Raw genomic sequence first — 19,663 nt, forward strand, 5'->3', positions numbered from 1 at the left:
TATGACGCCCTCTAGTGGTCAAAGAATTACTGACAGGAACAACGTATTAAGCGATAAGCTAATTATATCTTTTTGCGATTAATATTAGCCTACAAATCATCGACAGATGTTGTGTCAAGTAGAATTAAAGGGATGCAAAAGTATAATACACCTTATTACACCTAAAGTCAAAGAGTAACTAGCTAGCGGTTAGCATAAATGGCTAATTCTTGAACGTTTTCTAGAAATCAACAGCAAAAAGTGTTAACTATAAAACTTCCCAGTGAATATCAGTCCAACAAATGTTTACAACATATCCATAGACGTAAAGATATCTTGTAAACACTGTTTGAAGTTACAAACAACAAGTGTTCCTATAATAAAAGTAAAACTAATGAGTTAGCTTCGCGATTAGCTTTGATTCACAAACACAAGTAGGCTAATAGTTAGCCAAATCAGTTTTTGTTGGAGGATTTTATAGTTTAGTTCAATTAAAATCACCAAAGGTGTGTATTACTCCTCAAAAACAGCAATAATACAGAAAAAAAAAAACTTGTTAAAAAACAAAGGTGGGAATTTTATCAGTGCTCTTAAAAAGAATAAATATTTGAACATACAGTGTTAAACTAATAGGGGACGCATTTTGTCCCATATTTCTGTGAAAATCAAAACAGTCCGATTGGTAAAAGTCAGGATTATGAAAAGTTTTCATTTGAATTAATCCATGAATATGTCCAGGATTCCTAATGAAAATGCCACCGAGCTAACTTAAATTAAAGCACCTTTGCTAATATTAATTCTGAAAGCTAAGATGCTACACTTTATAGTCAATTTGGTAGCCTTGAAAAACACAGCAGAAAAAAAAGCAAATAACAGCAATTTATGATTAAAAAAAAAAAAACAGCATTTTTTAAGCTTACTTTATTTACTATATCATAAGTTGCCATTTGGAGGTTCTCAACCTGTAGGTCGGGACCCAAAATTGTGTAGCAGATCCATTTTCAGGGAATTGCATAGATTGAAAAAGATTAAAAACTCTAAAATCCTTTAGCTCTTATTTTGACTGCTCTTCACACATGTGACAGCAGAAGTTTAATTTTACAAACTAATTATAAAAAGTTGATTTTATTTTTATATAGATTTTTGCTTTTTTAAATTGCAATTTTTGTTAATTTTTTTTTTTTTTAATTTTGAGAAAAAAAAACCACCATACAAATTTTCTATTTTTATTTTTTTGTTACAAATTCAATAAAATTAGTGTTTGCTATAAAGTGCTGCATACTTTCATTTATTGGTTTTTAAGTTGACATTTTTCCCAAGTTTGAATAGTTTGAGTCCCAAAATCAGAGTATATCTGAGTAAAAATCAATATATATAATTTTCATATAGGCCTATATATATATATATATATATATACATATTAGGCCCTACATTTAACACTGAATGCCTAGATTCCAGCTGGATGTTTCAGAATGAGTCGCCCAGTCACAAAGTAAAGGATTTATCAGGCTTTGTAGTGGGACGTGAGGAGACCAGCTGCTCCACATCTCCAACGTAAATATCCCTCTGTACAAACATGAGTGTGAATAGGTGAGTGCTGCTGGGTGTATCATTTGGTGCGTGTACTGTCCACTGCTTTCATATCAAAGACAGTCAAAGCACAGTTGGCCGTGTGTTGTGGCTGAAACATCACTTTGAAAACCGATGTAAAATGTGCTCCTCTCTGGTCCTCCGTTCTACGCTCAGATAAGATAAACAGGTCATGGAAACTTCTTTGGTTCGCAGCCACTCGGGTCAGTGTAGATGTGTCACACAACTGAAGGCAGACAGCAGGAAGAAAAGGACCAAAAATGGACCTGGACAAAGTGAGGAGGGGGATGGGCTCTACAACCCTTTCTAAGTACAGTAGATGCATATCTTTGGTTGGTTTAAATAGGTTTTAACAACAAAAAAAAAGTTATTTTATTTAACATCACACAGTAATTATAGCTTACAAAAATTGAAATTGTTTAAACTACAAGAATGAACAGCAGCAACCAGAGCCGTTTCTGGCTATAGGCGGCTGTGCATTAGCCACTAGGGGGCGTCAAAGGTGAGCCATTCATCTGAAGAGAAAGACATGTTTAATCAATGTCCTTCAAGCTTGACCTTAAAGAATAACTAAACCCAGAGCTTTTGAGCAGGGTCGGGCCAGCTGTGGGACGTTTTGGATGGGCTACAAAACCGCCTTCGTGGGGGTTCCAGTAGCTTTTCACCAACCAATCAGAAAGGATTTGAAAAAACCTAATTTAGTAACCCTAACCCTTTTTGCTGTTGGTCGGATGACATTGGAGCTTTTGGCTGAAAATTTAAAAGGAAAAAAGCCTTGATAATGGGCGGGGCTCTTGCAGCACTTAAGACACATCCAGTCTATACTATTAAAATCACCAATGAACAATCTATGCTATGCTAAACAGCTACTCAATACTCACTACCTCTCCATTAACAATTCTCTCAATTCAACCTATATTCACCACAAATTGCAAAGCCAACAGGTGCTAGTTTTCACTTTGTTTCACACCATCCTGCATCTTTTTAATGTAGAAAAACTGTAAAAACTCTTTAAATCTGCAGCTATGGTTAGTCATGGCTACGTCTTCCAGCAATATGAAGCTTTATACTGTACATTCTGTGGACCTGACCTCTGTTGTTAAATGGCTAATATTTGTAAAGTTTCATATCTTTAAGACCACGTACAGCAAAAGATATTACATTTATGTTTTCAGGGGTTAAAATGGTGATCTAGACCATGCGTTGAAGGCTTGCCACGCCCACTCTGTGTGGGAACCCACTGACTTCTCGTCAGTCCTTTAGTGACATGCACAAGTTTCAGGCCTCTACGATTGTTCCTCTTGGAGCTTGAAGCTAAAATGTGAGTTCCTGAAATCTGCTTAAAAAATACTTTTGATGAAAAATAGCAGACTTCCTGTGAGTTTTAGAACATGGCTTCAAGAGAATTCTTTGTGCGTCTTAATGGATTCTATAAACCTGTAAATTTTGGGTCGTCGAGCGCAAATGGGCGCAAGGGACAATTTTGAGAAAGGTTATTACAAAAATGTTATGACATTTGAGGTTTTGGTACCCTTAACATACTGTACATGGCAGGTTTGCAAAGTCACTTGCCAAATTACTCCAATTAAGACATTCTGTTTTTTGGCGAATGGCCACAAGAAGTGCGTTCCGTAAAAACTCACCATCTTCCTGACAAATGATCATCCACTTCTCCAGAGCACTTCTGAACACATTTGGGAAACATGTGATTAAAACTGTTAACACAAAAAATATTAGAATGAAAAAAAAATGCTTTTCTATCACCACCAGGGGGCAGTAGGAGTTGTCGCGTGAAATGTTATGTTATTGCGTGCTGTCATGTCAGGTTCTAAGTACTCCAATAGTCATATGTGTTAGTTAAGATATGCTTATGTAAAACAATGGCACTGAGCATGAACACTTTCAATCTCCTCTAAAAACAGAAAGATTTCGATGATTTTTAGTTCTGCAATGATCGGATAAACAATCAAAGGTAAAGGAAAGCATGATATTGGATTTTTGGCTGATAAAGTATACCGATAATATCATGCTTTACTATTAAATAGAATCAAAGATCGTTGACTTTTGATCCAGAGGGGATCCATGTGATTGATATTTTACCACCCGTTACCGTTGCTGGTTTTTATTAACTGTCGCTACAAAGATTCCCTTGGTCCTGACTTGGCTGAAGCCCTGCAGGAGCTTTTATTTTGACAGTCTCTTGGCCGTGCCTCTCATGAATGATTCAGAGAATAGTTCCTCCACCTGCCTCTCTCAGTAAAGAGTCGCTAAGCAACTGAAATGCAATCCTGGGCCTGGAGATCCACAGAACCAGAGTCCCAGTGCGCTCCCAACACACACACACACACACACACACACACACACACACACACACACACACACACACACACACACACACACACACACACACACACACACACACACACACACACACACACACGCACACGCACACGCACACGCACACGCACACGCACACACTCTGAATACATGTGATCTGTGCTTCCCTGCAGGTCGACGAACTCACCTGAGGGATTATGTCCAAACCTTCGTCCAACGTTAAAGCCCTCCAGGTAAAATAACTTCAACTTTTAATGACTCCTCCTCTCCTTAAAGTGGAAGCTGAGGCCTTTGTGTGTGTGTGTGTGTATGTAGAGTGAAAGTGTGTGTGTGTGTGTGTGTGTGTGCAGACAGACAGAGAGACTAGACTGTGCGTGTAACAGTATCAAGGCTTTATTAGTGCAGAGGCAGATGTAAGCAGAGCTGATGGCTTCTCACTTCTCTCATTGTGCTCGTTTTTTAGTTCTAACCATGACACAGGCATCAGGGTCAGTACAATTCATCAGTTTATCACAAAAGCAGCAGCACGACTTCTCATCATCATCATCATCATCATGATCATCATGATCATCATGGACCTTTAACTGTGTCAGCAGCAGCTCCCTCATGCTCCGAGGCCCGTTATTCTCACGCTTTCCTTCTCAGCATCAGTCGAAATAAACCTTTAACGTGCAAGAGTAAAACCCGACGCCTGTTTCACCACTTGTGGCTTTTATTTTGAAGGCAACCTCCACATGTCACAAGGTACGATCAAAAATATTTGTAAACACGTATTCACACTGAAGGCGACGAGTTGATAAACAAGTCGAAAAAAACGTGGTGGAATAAAAATGCTGGAGACGAGGATTTTTTTAATCGGATAAAGACATTGGCTTTGTTGTAAATCGCATATTAACGCATTACTTATATTAAGTCTGACGTCAAAATGAGTATGTAGTGCGTTCACATTAGATAGTGTGAAAAGATTGAGTATGCGAGAAATACCCAGATGTATACTATATGGGGACATTTTTTAAGTAGCAGTGGTTGTACATGTGGGAACACTAGTCATATTCAACCGCCCCACAATGCATTGTGAGCGGACCGTAAAATCATTCTCGGACCGGCTTCAAGCAAAAAAATCAAACATCCCCTTTTCAAAACAAAAGCATCTCTCCTTTTCTTCTATTAGTTTTTAACACTTTTGTTTATAGGGCTCTTGTTTTGAAGTCAACCGGAAGTTTTGTCAGTAGCACAACGGTGGGACTCCGAAAACCTCTGAAATGTCGGAATGAAATATCTTTCCGCGAGTTTTGAATCAAATGAGCACATGTTGATATTCTCCTTGGTCACTTAATCACTTTAAATGTTTTCAGAACTTTCAAAGGTGGAGAATAATATTTAGCCTCAGTGTGATTCAGGTTTTCGTCGTCATAGGTTCAAAAAGCATCTTGGGAAACTTGGAAGTATACTTCAGTGGGAACGGTCATCATCTAATCATCCTAACAATACTTATTGTATATATAGTAGACAACATATACTCATTGAGTTTGTAGTGCATAGAATGCAGTATGCCATTTCGAACAGCCATAGTGTAGAACTCAGAGATCAATAATCAAATATCATCGGCTCGAAAAAAAGGTTTGTTTTCATCTCCACTGTAAACACTATGTTTAAAGGTGCAGTCCGCAACTGTCAGATCCCTCTCTCCCCCTCCTTCCCCGCTGCTCTCCTGCCCTGCCTCCAAAGTCCCTCCCTCAGAGGAGCTAACAAGCTAATGTTAGTCCAACAGTAATATAACATGCTCTGTTAAAAGCATATTACTGCAGCGCTTCTCTCTCTCAATGTGCACACACCTCAGCAGCAGCAACAACACAGTGTCACTTACAGCAGCCCACACGGTGGCTGCTGTGCGCACATGAACAGACACATGTGCCACAGAGTTCTAGTGTAACAATTACAAATCAAACATAATGGAAATCAAGCAGCAGTGATTGCCTTTCAAGCAGAAAAGTCACCAATTCCATCTTCTACTCCTCCAGACCATACACTGTAAAAAAGACGGCACTCCAGCCCGGGAAAGGGGCGGAGCCTGTGAGCAACAGCTGTCAGACAGCCCATCAAACAATCCTGGCTCTGATTGGTTCTTTTTGCTCGGTCGCAGAGCATTCTGGCAATCTGCCAAAGGATGCAGGAGCAGCAGGAGGCGGGGCTCAATGAGTCTGGTTTTTTTTTCACACAAACTACTAGTTTGATGTAAATCTACATAGTGACAGCTTTAGCAAATATGACACAAAGTCACTTTTATAAGAGTTGCAGACTGCACCTTTAATGAGAAATATGACTGATGTTTATTTTTGAGTTGACGTGGAAAGATCTGAATCTGGATGAAATTAAATGAAACACAAGAAATCAAAGCAAGAATAAAGTAGAAAACACTTCGACGCATCCATCTACGGGGACTCCACATCCCACAATGCAATTTGTTGGAGATCAAAACGTCTTTATCAGATAAAATTAATTATCCTGTCTCGCAGCTTTAAGGGAAAGGATATAAAGAAAAAGGATCATGGTAGGGATTAAAACTGTATATTTGTAATGAAAGTAATATGTGTGACCTTAGGACGTATACTTTGTATTTATTGAATATTGTATATAAAGCACTTGTTGGCAGATCCTTGCATTAGGAACACAAGGTGGATTCTAGGTGTACGCTTCATTGTGCTGCACTGGCTCTGGAATGAAAAAATCTGCTGCTTTTTGTGTCCGAATGGTGACTAATGCTGGAGCTGTAGCATCCATCAGCCCTGCAGACATACAGCCTTTATTGTGAAATGACAGCATTACTTATGTATAACGAGAAGCCAGTGGGACTGCAGTCGACTTAGATCATACAGCAGAATAAACACCAGGCTCAGGAATACATGAACATATTCAAACACGTCGTCGTCCAGTCAGTATTTAGAGACATTTAGTCGGAACGGTCACGATAACTCAAGGCAGCAATGCAGACAAGCTGGAAAGGAATAATTTCAAAATAAAAGTTTTGGTGGTTTAACCTTACTATCTAGCAATAGAGGAAATAAAATCCTAATTTTCACCACAGCAGACATTAGGTAAACATTATAGATCTTAAAATATCTTATTATTATTGCCTATTGATTAGATATGACCGAAGGCCACATTATCAACATTCATGTCTGAGCATTAACACAGGAAATAACAAAGGATATCTATGTTTTTTGAGTTATTTTGCACATGTTTTTACACCAAGTGTTTTTGGAATAATTTCAGTCGTTTTGTGCATTTTTGTTATTGTTATGGTTTTTTAGAGTAAGCTAGTGTATTTTTTTTTTTTTTTTTAATGTATTTTTCTGCCATTTTGCGTCCTTTTGGAGTCATTTATGTATATTTTTGTGGTTGTTTTGTGAATCTTTCTGTCATTTTGTCTGTTTTCTGAATCATTGTGCACATATTTTCTCTCCTTAAGTCGTTTTTGGAATAATTTGTGCGCCATTTTATTTATTTTTGTTATTATTTTGGGTTTTTGGAGTCAGCGTTTGGATTTTTGTTTTTGTTTTAATGTATTTTTCTGCCATTTTGTGTTATTTTGAAGTCATTTTGTGCATTATTGTTTTCGTTTTGTGTGTTTTCCTGTCATTTTGTGTGTTTTTGGAATCATTTTGTGTATTTTTGTTATTTTGGGTTTCTGGAGTCAACTTGTGTATTTTTATTATCCTTTTTTTCTGCCAAATTGTGTGTGTTTTTTTTGTCATTTATGTGTATTTTTGGAGTCATTTATGTGTTTTTTTGGGGGGGCCACACAGAATTAGACCATGGGATGCATGTGGTCCCCGGGCCTCCCATTGCCAATGGAATCTACTTTACTTTATGTGGCTGAAAATGTCCTGCTAAACCCACTAGATGGAGCAGTTCAGCCAACTATAAAAATATCCATGAACCATCTGTCAGGAGTGATTGAATAAAACCTAAGGTTGTTTGCAGCAGTGGTGGGAATAGATTTTTAATCAAAAAGGCAGAGCATTGATGTGTTGAAAAAATGTATTTCTCACTTGTTTTATTATCCAGAATGGTGTTTTATTGAACTGGCTGAATATTTCATATTCTTAACTTATAACAGTAATAAAGTGCTTAAGTATTAGCCTTTAAAACATTAGCATACCACACTGACTTGTACTTAAAAATCTCAACAACTACATGTGGAGTGAATTTGTTTAATTTAAAAACTAACCCGAAAACTCATCAACTGTCGATGCCACCAAGTAAAACAGAAATAACAACATTATATTATATTGTGTACTTTAACTTATCTACTGTACATGATGATTTGCTTAGCTTAAACGGATAGTTTCCTCCCATTTCTGACATGTCTATGGCCTCAGATTTTCCATTTCAAATGATTCTAAATTCGGTTTCAGGCTCGTTTTTAGCTTTCCCTGATGTGATGATAATTACTGACGCACCAAAGTCATGACAAAAAATGTTTGGACAAAGGATATAGGATAAAGTAAGTTCATTCTTGTAAATAATTGTCACAAATCTCTACATTTCCACATAAGTTAAAGATTAGATCGCTTTCAAACCACTTTTTGTGCATTTCTTTGCATCATTTCATCATTTTTTTTAAAGCAGCCTTAATTACCATCCAGTTGTTTTACAAACCAAAGAATTAGTAACATTCTGGAACCTTTCGGTCCATCCCCCAATGATCATAGATTGTTGCTTCCTTTAGATGATTCTCTGTAAACCTCCAATACACACAAACCTTTTTACATTTAAGGACACTTGAATCCTTTTTCCAACCCCTGATGCTCGGCTTTATCCTGGATTAATATGTCACGTGGTTAAACAGCTATTTCTGCTAACAAGCAACTTAAACGCGCTTACATAATCATAAGTGGCCGGTGTGCGTGTGATGGCAAAAATATTTACAAAGCAAATAAAATCGGTAAAAGGGGTCGAGTTATTGCTTGTGTGAAGACAACGTTGTTAGGGACTCCGATTTCGGCTTCGGTTTACCTATTTGACTTTACTGGTTTTCAACTTCTTGAAGTGGTAGCAAACATGCTAAATAGGACTAAAAGAGTCAACTAATGTTATAAACTTTATAATTATATGCTTCAGGTGACTTACGGAAGACGGGAGGGTTACCCTGAAATCACACGAGATTACGAACATGCGTTTTACGGGAATAACAACATGGAAATGCGTGATAGGGTTTAGCTTGTGTTATTTAGCCATTTCCATTTCATTTTGCACCAACTCCTACATCGCCGTGATTATGTACCGCAAGATTTGAAACAAGAATGTCAGCAAAATTAGACATATTTCTTTGTATGGTCCACTTGCTGCACATTCAGTCATTCGTTTTCTGATGAAAAACAGCAAGAAAAAGTACGATATTATATTATCTCAAACCAAAACATGTATATGAGGCATTTCAAAAAACCATCAGAATTTTTTTTGCCTTCAGAACATGAATCCTGTGTTTTCCCTCCATTTTTCACGTAAAAAGAAAAAAAAATCGGAGTCCCTCACTACGTTATTTATTTTTTATTTTTTTACATCATACTTATAATTCGAAAACATGCTTTTATTGTGAAGGAGGCTGCAGTGTGAATTTAGGGTTTTATCCCATTGGATCTTTGGCTGATTGTGATTGGATGATTGCTGAAGGCGTGCTAAGCATTAAAGCAGTGACGTTTCCAGACAAAGCAACGTTGGAGGAAATGTCCAAACGTGGGTAAACATGCTGCCGATGACGGGGCGTTTAAAACACCATCATGGGTCCAATACATGAGGCACAATATGAGCAGATGTACAGAACAGAGCAAAAACCCAACCAGGTCACAGGAGCAGGCAGTACATTGTACAGCATGGTCAGTGTGTGTGTGTGTGTGTGTGTGTTCCTGCACATTCCTCTGACACCATACGTTTTGTATATGAACATTATTTTCTCCACCTTTGAAAGAGGTTCATGTTTTTATGGAAATTAGCACATACACACACACACACACACACACACACACACATACACACCAGGGTTGGGGTCAATGACATCTTTCAGTTACAATTATGTTTCCAATTACCCATGTTCAATTACAATTCAATTACGATTACAGTGGCCGGCATATTTTCCCAATTACAATTAAATTACAACTTTTTTTTATCCTCAAAAAGTAAAATACACTTACGCTCTCAATTTCTAAAGTTCAATTAAAATCAATCACAATTACTGAGCCGTTACGTGTCCTAAATCAGCTGTAAAATACATTTAAAACAAATATCTATTGATTAGCTTGTTAGACTTCCTAATCAATGAAAATATAGGTTTTAATATATTCGGTGTGGGCGTCTGAGCATTTTTTCTGTCGGTATACACCTCAATTTAGTTTTTTAAAATGGTAAAATGTAGGAGAGCTTGATATGAAACATAATTTAATAATTATTAACGACATAAGTATGTGTACAACTGTACATAGAACTGTAACATGGTTCCCCAGTTTTGTGTTAAATTATAATTGACAATTTTTAATAGAATTTTCACGTCAATTATCTGAACTCAATTAAAATTTAATTACGATTACGAACGCAACAGATTTTTGAAATTACAATTACAATTATAATCACGCCATAATTGTTAATTATTAATTAACAATTTCGCGATTACAATTATATTTGAGCCCAACCCTGACACATACAAACACACACATAACCTCAGTACAGCAATAGAAGGCTCTGATTGGCTGTCGTGGCTCCTCCCTCAGGCTAATTTGAACATCCCGATGGGAGCTCTGCGTCCGGGGGCGGGACATCCTGTCAGGAGGAGAGAGGAGACAGCAGACACAGAGGAGGTGAGGCAACACAGCTGTTGACATCTGGAAAATTTAAAAAAAAAAAAGAAAGTATCCATATGGTGATGGCTGCGTCTGATTGGTTGGCCTCCACAGGCTCCGCCCCCAACAGCTGAGACACCTGAGGAGAAGAAGGCGTTACCAGGAGCCGTGAAGCTACCTGGGCCTCCTGTGAACCTTTCAGAGCTGCAGAACGTCAAGAGTGAGCTACGATGGGTCACCAAGGACCAACCAGTAGGTTTCACCAGTCCATCTATAACCATATACATACTTCATATACCAGTCACAGCAGACAGGAAGTCATCATAGAGCATAGATGCCAAATTTGATCTAATTTAATTTAATTAACATTTGTGTACTTTCTGAGCTCTTGTTGTCATTTTGTGTGTTTTTAGTGTAATTGTTTGTGTAATAGTTTAATTGTATTTTTTGTTGTTTTTTGTATTTTTCTGCCATATTGTATATTATTTTTGTTTTGCATTTTATTAGTCAATTTGTGTGTTTTTGTTGTTTTATCTTTATTGCATAGCTAATATTTAGTGTCTCCAAAATTTTGACTTTTTATTCATTTCATCTTTTAAAAAAAAGATGTAACTTTTTAGGTTTTTTACACATAACTATAATTTAAACAATTGTATTCTCCTCAAACCAGTTGCTTATCAGTCACTGGTCTTTAAAAAATGTAAAAATGATTTGTTTAATAAAAAAATAAATCCATACACAGTTTGACTGCCAAGCTCAAAAAGTAACATTTTTTTAAAATAAATAAAAATTAAATATATATATATATATATTCCTTTCTCTTCAATACACCTTGTTAAAAAAAATATAAAGATTTAAAGTTTTTCTAGCAGTTATTCTTCCAGGTACTGTATGGGACGTTTTCATGAAAAATTAGCCAAATGTACTATTTCCAATAAGAAAAAAAAATTGTCACGAGGAATTACAAGTTTTTGTTTTATTTTCTTCTTTTTTAGGAATTTCAAATTCTTTCTTAAAATTATAGTCCATGAAAAAATGTTCAGTATTTTGTTATAAAATTCCATTTTCATGGCAAATTTTCACTGTTGTGTCTTTTGTTAGATCTTCAAATGCAAATAGTTTTTTTTACAATCTTAATAAATACATTATTTAAATATCCACATTTTGCATCACGTGGCATCTGGGTGTGCGAGTGCGTGAGTGTGCGCGCGCGCGTGTGGGCTTGATGGCTTGAGTCAGGCACTATATTTATACACATTTTAATGCAGGCGAAAGCTTTTGAGGGGCAGACTGTGCTTTGACTTTCTCAGTAGGACACAGAAACCTCGATATCCAAACAGAGCTGCTCCACTCAGCTCGGCCCAAACTGTGTGGGTGTTGTGTGTGTGTGTGTGTGTGTGTGTGTGTGGGACACACAGGAGAAAGAGATGGACACACACACACAAGCTGCTCCGAGTTAAAGCCACAGAAAAAAACGTTTCCAAACGACAGCAGCAGCCATGCAGAGAGTCAGCACAGCTCCCACATGAACCAACAAACAACAAAACAAAACATTTTCAGGATAAAGGAAAACACAAGTAGGGCTGCTGACTACTGCAGGTGTGATTAGCAGGTGAAGAAAATTGATATACTAATGCACAAAGGTGACAGGTTAAACAGATACGCAGACGATACTCTGCTCTCCATCAATAGGTCTTCTGACAATTCTAAGCCCCATGGATGGAAAATATCTTCCTACAACGCATGCAGAGCTTAACTGTAGATACGTTTTTATCCTTTAGTGTGTTTTTCTTGTCATTTTTTGTAGTTTCCTGATATTTCATTTAGTTTTCTGCATCTTTTTGGGGTTATCTTTTTTTAGAATATTGACCAATTTGAGAATCAATAAAGGAAAAAACAAAAGTGTGGAGTGGTCTTTAGACGTTTTGTGTATTTTTGTTGAGATTGTGTGTGTTCTTTTTGTGTTTTGTTGTTGTTTTGTGGGTTTTTAGTCATTTAGTGTATTTTGGTTATTTTGTAGCTTGTTGTGCTTTTCTGTCATTTTGTGTGTTTTGTGTTTTTTGAATGTTTGAAGCTGTTTTTTGTATTTTGCTTTATTGTGTGTGTTTAGAGTAATTTAGTGTGTTTTTGTTTTGTGTGATTTATGATTTTGTTTTGCTTTTTTTGCTTTCAAAGATTATGTATTTTCGTTCTCGATTTGTATGTTTGGAGTTGATATTTTGCATTTTTCCATCTTATTGTGAGTGTAATTATTGTATTGTGTATTTTTTTATTATCTTCAGAATAATTCTGTGTTTTGTTTTAAACTGATATTGCACATCCCTTTAGTAGATTAAATAACGAAGAACAGATTTTTTTTTTTTTTAATTATCTTAGACACTAATCGTAAACAATATAAGTCGATAAAGGGACACTACTAGTTAAAGTAGTGTCTGGATGGGTTAAGTAAATCATAATCAAATTAAATTATTTACACGCCATGATTTACACGCCATGTTTCATGTTTTAATGGAAAAAGGATAATTTAACAAGTGTGTTCGTTAAACTGAAATTCTTCCAAAATGTTGAATTTGAAGGAATTTATCTTTAAACAAAAGCTTTCTTTAGATGCCAGTGACGGACACATGCCTTACATTTCCCTCACCACAGAGCCACTGATGCTTATGTCTGCATGACTTCAATTCGACTCAAACAGAAATAAACTGATATTGTGGTTCACCCCCGAGGTAGATGAAGCCTCAGTGAGAAACCGAAGTGAAAAATGTCAAAAGGGAGATAAGTAGGCTCCAGACCGAGCTTCTATTTGGCCAGATTCACCATCTGATTCAATCTTTTTATTTTTATCAGGAAGCTGCTACTGAGTGAACGGGATGATGGGCAATCTCTATTGAGGCCGATTGGCTGCTACTGCTGCTGCTGCTGATGATGATGAAGAAAAAGACACCTGGACCTGTTTGGAAACTAACTGCTCCTGTTGTGTCGGGTTTCTATTAAGTCGCCTCTAAATAACTCCAAAAAATGAAAAACCATTTAATGAGTCCAAACCAGAACGTGTGTTTAGACTCCGCTTCCATTGGATTCTGTGTAGTCACTGAGGTGCATCTTTGGTGTTTTCTTGCCTTTTTTTAAAGTTTATTTTTCAGATGTTAAGTTTAAAAAAAAAAAAGATTTTTCCTCCAAAGGTTGTGGTGTTCATCCCAGAGACTTTTTAGCCCTGCTCTCCAACTAAGAGTGGATTTGAGTCTCCAACAAGACTTTCAATCTCAAAAAATGTTTGTTTGCTTTTTACTATTGTAAATTCAAGTAATATATATATATATATAAATATAAATAAAACTGCAATAAATCAAAATGTTTTCATCTATTCAACCAAATGTTTTGATTGGTTTCTTAAAAAAAACTTCTATGCATCCGTCTACAAAATTCCACATCGCACAATGAAATGCAAGAATCTTTTACAAAAATGTCAATAAGAGAGTGTTTACAGAGGAGATTAGTGCAAACCTTCAAATGGCAATGTCTTCTCGAGCAAATGATCTTTGATTTATTGATCTATGAGGCCTACACCATGTATTTGTCTTACAAAAACATATCTCCAGGAGCTTTAACAGAAAAAAATCAGATCAGAATTAGGTACACACCACGAGGAATAGGAAGCTATGCTACTTTTTCCAATTAGCTTGTGTCCTAGAGGAGAAAAACACTAAATTTAAGAGGGAACGTTCATAGCTTTCAGCAATTTTTGCATTGGCACCAGGAGTCTCTGCCTTAAAAAGGGAGAAATGAGAAAAAGACAGGCCAATGGTTTTACTTTTATGGTAAAACATTTTAAATCTTACAAACAGTTATTAATACAATAAGACACGCGTGCAGCACCCATTTCAGCAGATATCCATCGTCACATCACAGGGAAAAACATATTCACGGGCAGCAGCTGTAGCTAAGTTTAGTCTTTATCAGGTCACAGTTGCATATTCAGTGGTAAGAAAAGCACGGCTAGTGTTTAAAGCCCCTCACGGGAGGATCTGTTCTGGTCGGGGTTAGATGAACATGCATTTCCTCCGTATAGGGTGGGCAACGAGATCGTTGCCGAGTGTAACGCCATGCATTACCATTAACACACTGACTTTTGAGTGAAAGCAAGCGTCCATCCAGAGGCGATAATACCTCAGTAAATCGAACCTGGTGTGAAGTGATGTTCTTTGCATACTGATGTGTTGTATCAGGCGACAGTAGTAGCACACCAAGTATCATTGTAAACACCTCCTTGAGAAAACTCGGTGGTGTCCCATTATTGTTCCTCACTCATAGTATAAAAATAATAGCGTGACATCCGTGTGTGTGATGGGTCGAACAAAGGTTAAATGCCTTCCGAAAGGGCACGGCTTTACTCGGACACCAAGAGCCACGCTCTTACATCTGGCACTTGCACAAACAAGAAACACTTCAGCACTCGCCAAACTTGTGTCTGTGTTTATTGTCTCGTCACCGTGGTGATGACGAAGCAGATAGGCGCCCTTGTAACCGTGCTCCTGGTATCGTGGTGGCGGACTGCAGCAGCTGTGTTTACCCATGAGTTCATCCGCCAGGATCTACACTAAAACCCTGCAGGGCCCCCCCTCCCAGCTTGGTCCGTGTGGATATGAGTGATCAGTGTGCTTATCCTTGCATCTGCTGGCCCTGATTTCTACTGATACTCCATATAAAAAGAGGAAAGAGAAATGGATGAAGATGAATGCTAGAGCTGGCGTAGGATAGAGAGAGAGAGAGAGAGAGAGAGAGAGAGAGAGAGAGAGAGAGAGAGAGAGACAGAGAGAGAGAGAGAGAGAGAGAGAGAGAGAAAGAGACAGAGAGAGAGAGAGAGAGAGAGAGAGAGAGAGAGAGAGAGAGAGAGAGAGAAAGAGACAGAGACAGAGAGAGAGAGAGTGAGAGAATGGTGACAGGCCAGGTTTGGGGGCCAACATTCAGGGAAAGATTGCGTGTGTATGTAAGGGGTAGTTATTAACCTCCCTATCACAGTGTCACATGCCCCGTGCTGCAGACCCAGCAGGACAAAAACACAGATGGAGAGAGCACGACAGGCTAAAGGCTCTATTCGCCGCAGCTTCTCATCAGCATCCTTTTGTCGACTTTTTCTTCATTTTCTAGTTTTTTCTTTTCTATGCAGTCTTCGTCAAACTCATTTTTGCATTCGTTAACCTTTTTTTTTTTACACTCTGAATGGATAGCTACTCAGTGCTCTACAGTTCTGCCCACAGAACAGGACTCCTCTCTGGCTTCCAGCGTTTGCGCTCTATGGGGAAGATGTGCGATGTCGTCCTGGAGGTTGGCGACGTGTCCTTCCCATGTCATCGTGCCCTCCTGGCCAGCTCCAGTGACTATTTTTGGGCCCTTTTTGGGGAGAGTACAGCAGAAAGCAGAGCGAGCACCATCTGTCTCCTGGCTCTCACGCCTCAAGGTTTAGAGGCCATCCTGGACTTCCTGTACTCGGGCTGGCTTAGCTTGTCACACTCCACAATTCCAGATGTCCTGGAGGCCGCTAGGTACCTCCAAGTAGATCCTGCTGTGTCTATCTGCCAGCAATTCATGACTGATGGTTTAAATACGGAAAACTGTTGCTCCTATGCTAACCTGGCTGAGCGGCATGGCCTGTCAGATGCATTTGAAGCTGCCAATCAAACCATTGCCAGGGTAATGAGAAACTTGCTCAGAGAGAGCAGAGACGATCTCCTAAACTTGAACATCCAGTCCCTTTTGGCAGTATTTGACACAGACGAGATACCAGGAGTCAAAGAAGTGGAGCTCATAAAGCTGGCTCTGGATTGGTTAGAAGCAAATGGACCCCTCCCCCTCTTGAAATCCAACCTACTTCTTAGTCATCTCCGCTTTGGACTGGTCACCACCTCTGACTTAACCACTTTAAGCAAGAGTCACTGTGCCATGACTTCACCTTTGATCCGAAGTCAGGTGACTCGGGCACTTGAATACCACCGACTTGGTTCAGCCCAGCCAATCAACCAAAGCAAACAGTCAACACTGCGAGCATCACCTAATCGTGTGCTGCTCGTTGGGGCTGGATTCAGTGCTGAAGGTCCCGAGCAGCAGTTATTGACGTTTGACCCCAGAATCAGAAAATTCTCACCTCTGGGATGCACCCTACCCCTTCGACTCAGAAACTCCTGTCTTTGCTCTTTGGGAGGGTTTCTTTTTGTCTTGGGAGGCGAGGAAATGGAAAACGAAAACGAGGAACCCAAGAAGTCAGTCAGCGTGGCAACATCCAATCAGGTGTGGAGGTACGATCCGCGATTTGACTGCTGGGAACAAGGAGAGTCGATGCTGGAAAGTCGGGCGCAGTTTACCTGCTGTGTAGTGGAGGACTTGATTTACATTGTCGGGGGACAAAACACAAATCCGATTACTGCAGAGCGCACGTCAGTGGCTTCTGTCGAATTTTACGACATCGCCACGGGTAAGTGGAGGAAAGGACCGACAATGCCTCGACCACTTTATGGTCACGCTGCAACAGTGCTTGATAATAGTGTTTATGTGTCGGGTGGAGTGTCAGATAATGTTTTGAACATCGGTAGCAATAACTATGAAGAGCCCAGAGTGGGCAGTAGAGAATTTATTAGCTTGGGCCTTAAAGGCAGAGTTTGGGAAAAGAGGGCGTCCATGTCAATTGCAAGGTTCAGCCATCGCTTGGCCGCCGCCCACGGCTACATCTACTCCCTGTTGGGGAAATACGAACCTTTCTGTGACATTGAGCGATACGATTCAGAGTCGGACCACTGGACCCGCCTCAAACCGCTCTTCACAGGATCCTTTAATTATGGGATGGTACCCACAGCATCTGGTAATCTGCTGCTGTTTGGAGGGACACGGTGGAATGATGGGCAACAGGTGAATGTGAAGAGCGTGCTGGAGTATGATACAAAGAAAGATTGCTGGAAAGAGATCGGCCAGCTTCCCAGACCTCTCACCGGGATTGAGTGCACTCTTTTACCCCTGCCGGATTAGGGCGTGGGTTATTTTAGGCATTGAACTTTGACATAGGAAGTTTGCTTTTGAGCTTGGGCAAAAAGATTTGAAACTTGTGCTTGAGATTTTAAATACGAGAACAAAATCATGCACAAAAAAGTATATTCATAGTTAGTCACTGAGTGATAAAAACTGAAGTGATGAAAGGCTGACTGAACCTCAAAAAATGAAAAAAAAAAGCTTTCACACTTGGGTGTAAATTAGTTATTTCCAAGTTGGTTAAAATTTTCCTGGAGTGGGGAAATCAGGCATCAATCAAGAGTGATGCACGCACAAACGCAAGTGGCAAATTTTCAATGTAAAATACCCAAAACACAGTACTTAAATTTTATTTTAGATTTTTTGTTTGCGGCTGGTAAAAATGTGTCTACAAACTGGTTAATTTAACATTTTGTTAAGGGTAAAAAAGGTTTCCTCTACTCTCCGTCTTCAAAACAGGCTTTTTTCAATCTTATGGGGCTTTAAAAGATTAAACTCAGCTTTGAAAACTCACTATTGCTTTTGAATACATACACACCACAAGTATGGGCATGAATAATAAAGACACTGAAGAAACAGCAGGATTTAATATGTTAGCGACGATAACTATTACAAAAAAAAACCTGGTGCCTTCAACCAATGCTGAACAGCAGCGCTTCTGGTCATGACCTTATTTGTCAGATGTTTCACATAATGCTAAGATCCAGTGTATCCAAATACAATTACCTAGCTGAAATCTACAATATATATATATATATATATAATGCCACAAAATGGTATTTTTTAGCTTCATTAAAACAGATATTGAACAGATTAGCTTCTTTGCACATGCTAGATTTAGCCGAGATTCCTTCCAGCATGCTAAGGTAATAAGCTATTAGCTAACTACGATAAACATGAGGGTGGATAGGGCTATTCTGATAGAAACTAGGCATTTTTGGTGTTGAGAATGAGCAGATAAAACACACGTTCAAGGGTAATCTTATGACTTGTGACTGCATTTGCTAATAAAGTGTTGTTAATGTAGCCGTTTCTGTATAGTGCTACTCCTTATTAGCTTGGAAGCAATGAGGAAAAATGACTAATAAAAGCTAAATTAGAACAATACTGTAACAAAGAAGTGTTTGAACAAGTATAAAGAGACGCACAAATCTAATGATGGTTTAGTTTTTGTTAAATATACCATATGACGTTTAAATGTTACCACAAGTAATGAAAATGTGTTTCGTGATATTAATACAGTTGTTTTCTAAATAAAACCCTTGTATTGGTTGGTGATACTGCTTTATTAGTTGTGTTGAGCCTGTTGAACAACGCTTCGTTTGGCGAAAAAAACAGAGATTTGGTTGATATGATGAGGTTTCTAAAGACAAACCTAAAATGCTGTGGTAGTTAATGAAACACACAGTGTTAATCTATTTTACCACTATTTAGTACCTGCTACATTGTTGTATAAATAAACATGAAACAAGCTCTGTATCAGTGTTTAACCCTATCTTTACATCTCACAATTTAATGTGCAAAGCTTTTCTGACATTGTCAATAAAAACAGTGTTTGCAGTGGAGATCAAAACAAACTTTTGAGCCGGAATTTCAATTTTTTACATCATTTTTTGCTTGAGCAAATGATTTGTTGATCTTCAAGGCCTACACTATGTCTTTTCTAAAAAAGAAAATCCTCAAAATAAATCTACAGCCTCAGAAATGGTATTACTTTAGAAAATAGATTACAGTCTACAGAGATTTTCAAAAGGAAATGTGATTTTTGCGAATGTCTGAACATAAGATATTATGGTGGAACAAGGCTGTAAGATTTACTAAAGCTTTTCCATAATAGCTTGAAACACGGGTGACATTCGTGTATTTTTTCAAAGTGTGGAACAAAAGCGTAGAGAGATCCATTC

General features: G+C 38.3%; 2 protein-coding genes across 3 annotated transcripts in view; both read left to right on the top strand.

Moving 5' to 3' along the window:
* Positions 1-14,116, top strand: part of smpx (small muscle protein X-linked) — a 16,604-nt gene extending 2,488 nt beyond the window's left edge. For both annotated transcript variants that reach the window (XM_028477307.1, XM_028477306.1), the window contains exons 2-5: positions 4,080-4,139; positions 10,674-10,760; positions 10,857-10,994; positions 13,590-14,116. In XM_028477307.1, the coding sequence (XP_028333108.1) occupies positions 4,104-4,139; positions 10,674-10,760; positions 10,857-10,994; positions 13,590-13,607 (279 nt within the window). In that variant the 5' untranslated portion in view covers positions 4,080-4,103 and the 3' untranslated portion in view covers positions 13,608-14,116. The remainder of the gene's footprint in view (positions 1-4,079; positions 4,140-10,673; positions 10,761-10,856; positions 10,995-13,589) is intronic.
* Positions 14,117-15,695: 1,579 nt separating this feature from the next.
* Positions 15,696-18,046, top strand: klhl34 (kelch-like family member 34). The gene has a single exon (XM_028434508.1). It carries the CDS (start codon positions 15,963-15,965, stop codon positions 17,757-17,759), a length of 1,797 nt encoding a protein of 598 aa, XP_028290309.1. The 5' UTR covers positions 15,696-15,962; the 3' UTR covers positions 17,760-18,046.
* The last annotated feature ends 1,617 nt before the right edge of the window (positions 18,047-19,663 follow it).

The sequence above is a fragment of the Gouania willdenowi genome, chromosome 20 (assembly GCF_900634775.1).
Source record: "Gouania willdenowi chromosome 20, fGouWil2.1, whole genome shotgun sequence".
Classification (NCBI taxonomy): domain Eukaryota; kingdom Metazoa; phylum Chordata; class Actinopteri; order Blenniiformes; family Gobiesocidae; genus Gouania; species Gouania willdenowi.